The 2,005-nt window shown below is 57.0% G+C and overlaps 1 protein-coding gene across 1 annotated transcript; it reads left to right on the top strand.

Moving 5' to 3' along the window:
* Positions 1 to 1,703: 1,703 nt before the first annotated feature.
* LDBPK_170740 (hypothetical protein, conserved) lies at positions 1,704 to 2,003 on the top strand (the record flags this gene model as incomplete). The annotated part of the gene is made up of 1 exon (XM_003859880.1): positions 1,704 to 2,003. A coding segment is annotated over one exon (300 nt), but the record flags the coding sequence as incomplete, so codon positions are not given.
* Positions 2,004 to 2,005: the final 2 nt, after the last annotated feature.

Genomic DNA, 2,005 nt, shown 5'->3' with positions numbered 1-2,005 from the left:
TGGCTTTCAAAACAACGACGAGCGAAAACGATGAAGGCAAGATGCCCGCTGTGGCGTCGATGGACGCGTTCTCGCAGGTGGAGACGGATTATGGCAGCGCGCTTAGCGACTTCTCATGCTTCGGGAAGGAGTTGATGACACCCGTGAAGCTGTGCACCGGGAAGGGGGTCCTCGACGTGTTCGGCGTGTGCTTCGACGACGGCACTGCTGTGCTGGAGGACTACCACACAGAGCGGAAGGACACGGACCAGAAGTGGGAGCCGTGGCGGCCAACAAAGGACGGAGGTGCGTTCCGGGGCCAGCGCCAGTTCACGTGCACGACGCTGGTGAAGGCGATGATGGGGAAGCCGTACGCGTACATCGAGTACCAGCGCTACGCTCTATTCAAGGTGAGCGGTGCGCCGACGCTCGCGGTGCAGTTCTCAAGCCAGGTACCCGGTGTGCTGTTTGGTGATGCATTCCGCGCGGAGGCGCTTGTGACATTCACGCAGGCCGGCAGCGGTGCGTCGGCCGAGGTGACGATGCGTGCGTTCGGGTACGTGCAGTTCCTGAAGAGCGTGTGGGTGAAGGGCCGCATCTTGGCCACCGCGATGAACACGGAGCTCCCCGATGGGTACAAGACTCTTGCCAATATGATTTGCAGGCGCCTTGAAAGTCATCAAAGCGGATGCGGGCCTCAACCCAATGCAGGTGACAGCGAGGCGAGGAAAGAGGACGGCGAGCAAGCAGCTCCGTCGTCGCCGGAGTGCAAACCATATGTCCCTGTGCTCTTCAAAGTGTGGCTATTGGAGGGGTTCATCGCGAATGTTACCGTTCTCGCGCTCTCTGCGGTGTGCTTTTCTGTTTCGCTTTTTTTCTGCCTTACCATGAGTTTCTTCTCCATAGGGGCCTTCAACCAGAGAGGCGTGTTGCAGTCTCTCACGTCACCATTGACTGCTGTGGTTACTGCGGTGGTGTGCTTTGTGAGCTTTCAGATCGGCATCACCGCGTTTGTGTCCCTTTAACGCGCACGCCGAGAAGCAAAGACCGAGCGGACCTTCTGTTGCTGGGATCAGTAGGACTCTCAGCTACTTCGTGCCTGTCTCGTAGCGAAAAGGGCGGCGCCATTTTGGAAACAGGATGTCAATGTTTCACCTACGAGCTGTTTGCGCGTAAGGGTGTCTCTCTATGGCGCTGGTGGTTGATACGGACCGTGTGCTCTATAATGCGCTGAGGTGGTGGGGGCTTTTTTTTTGGACTCTTTTGCTCCACGCCCCCCCCCCTCAACCCCCATTTGCTGCTTCCATTGTTGCTTGTGTGCATTATTGAACTCAAGGGATGCGGTATAGTTTTTAGGTGCGTGTGACGCTGAGTCACCAGAGGTGCCGTCTGCAGCGCGGCTTTACGGCACACGGGCGTAGTGAGTGCGGGAAGAAGGCGCTGTGGATGGGTGTGGCAAGGATGCCATCCTTGTGTCGTCTTTCTCTTCTTGCCACCAAATGCCTTTTCTCCCTTGATGCCAATTATCGTCTTTACGGTCTACTCCGCTATCCTCCTTTTGCTGCTGTTTGATGTCCTCGTCGTGTTTTGCAAGCGGGGTATTTTGCACATCCCAGTGTTGATTGCAAACGCATTTGAAAATCGATTGCCCTCCCTACGCCTGTCTTGATGTCTGCGACACAGCCCACATCGATTCTTGCGTACACCTGCCTCTAGAATTGAGAATGGCTTTCAAAACAACGACGAGCGAAAACGATGAAGGCAAGATGCCCGCTGTGGCGTCGATGGACGCGTTCTCGCAGGTGGAGACGGATTATGGCAGCGCGCTTAGCGACTTCTCATGCTTCGGGAAGGAGTTGATGACACCCGTGAAGCTGTGCACCGGGAAGGGGGTCCTCGACGTGTTCGGCGTGTGCTTCGACGACGGCACTGCTGTGCTGGAGGACTACCACACAGAGCGGAAGGACACGGACCAGAAGTGGGAGCCGTGGCGGCCAACAAAGGACGGAGGTGCGTTCCGGGGCCA

The sequence above is a fragment of the Leishmania donovani genome, chromosome 17 (assembly GCF_000227135.1).
Source record: "Leishmania donovani BPK282A1 complete genome, chromosome 17".
Lineage (NCBI taxonomy): Eukaryota > Euglenozoa > Kinetoplastea > Trypanosomatida > Trypanosomatidae > Leishmania > Leishmania donovani.
Note: the sequence above shows the minus strand (reverse complement) of the source record. Positions and strands in the feature narration are given on the sequence as shown.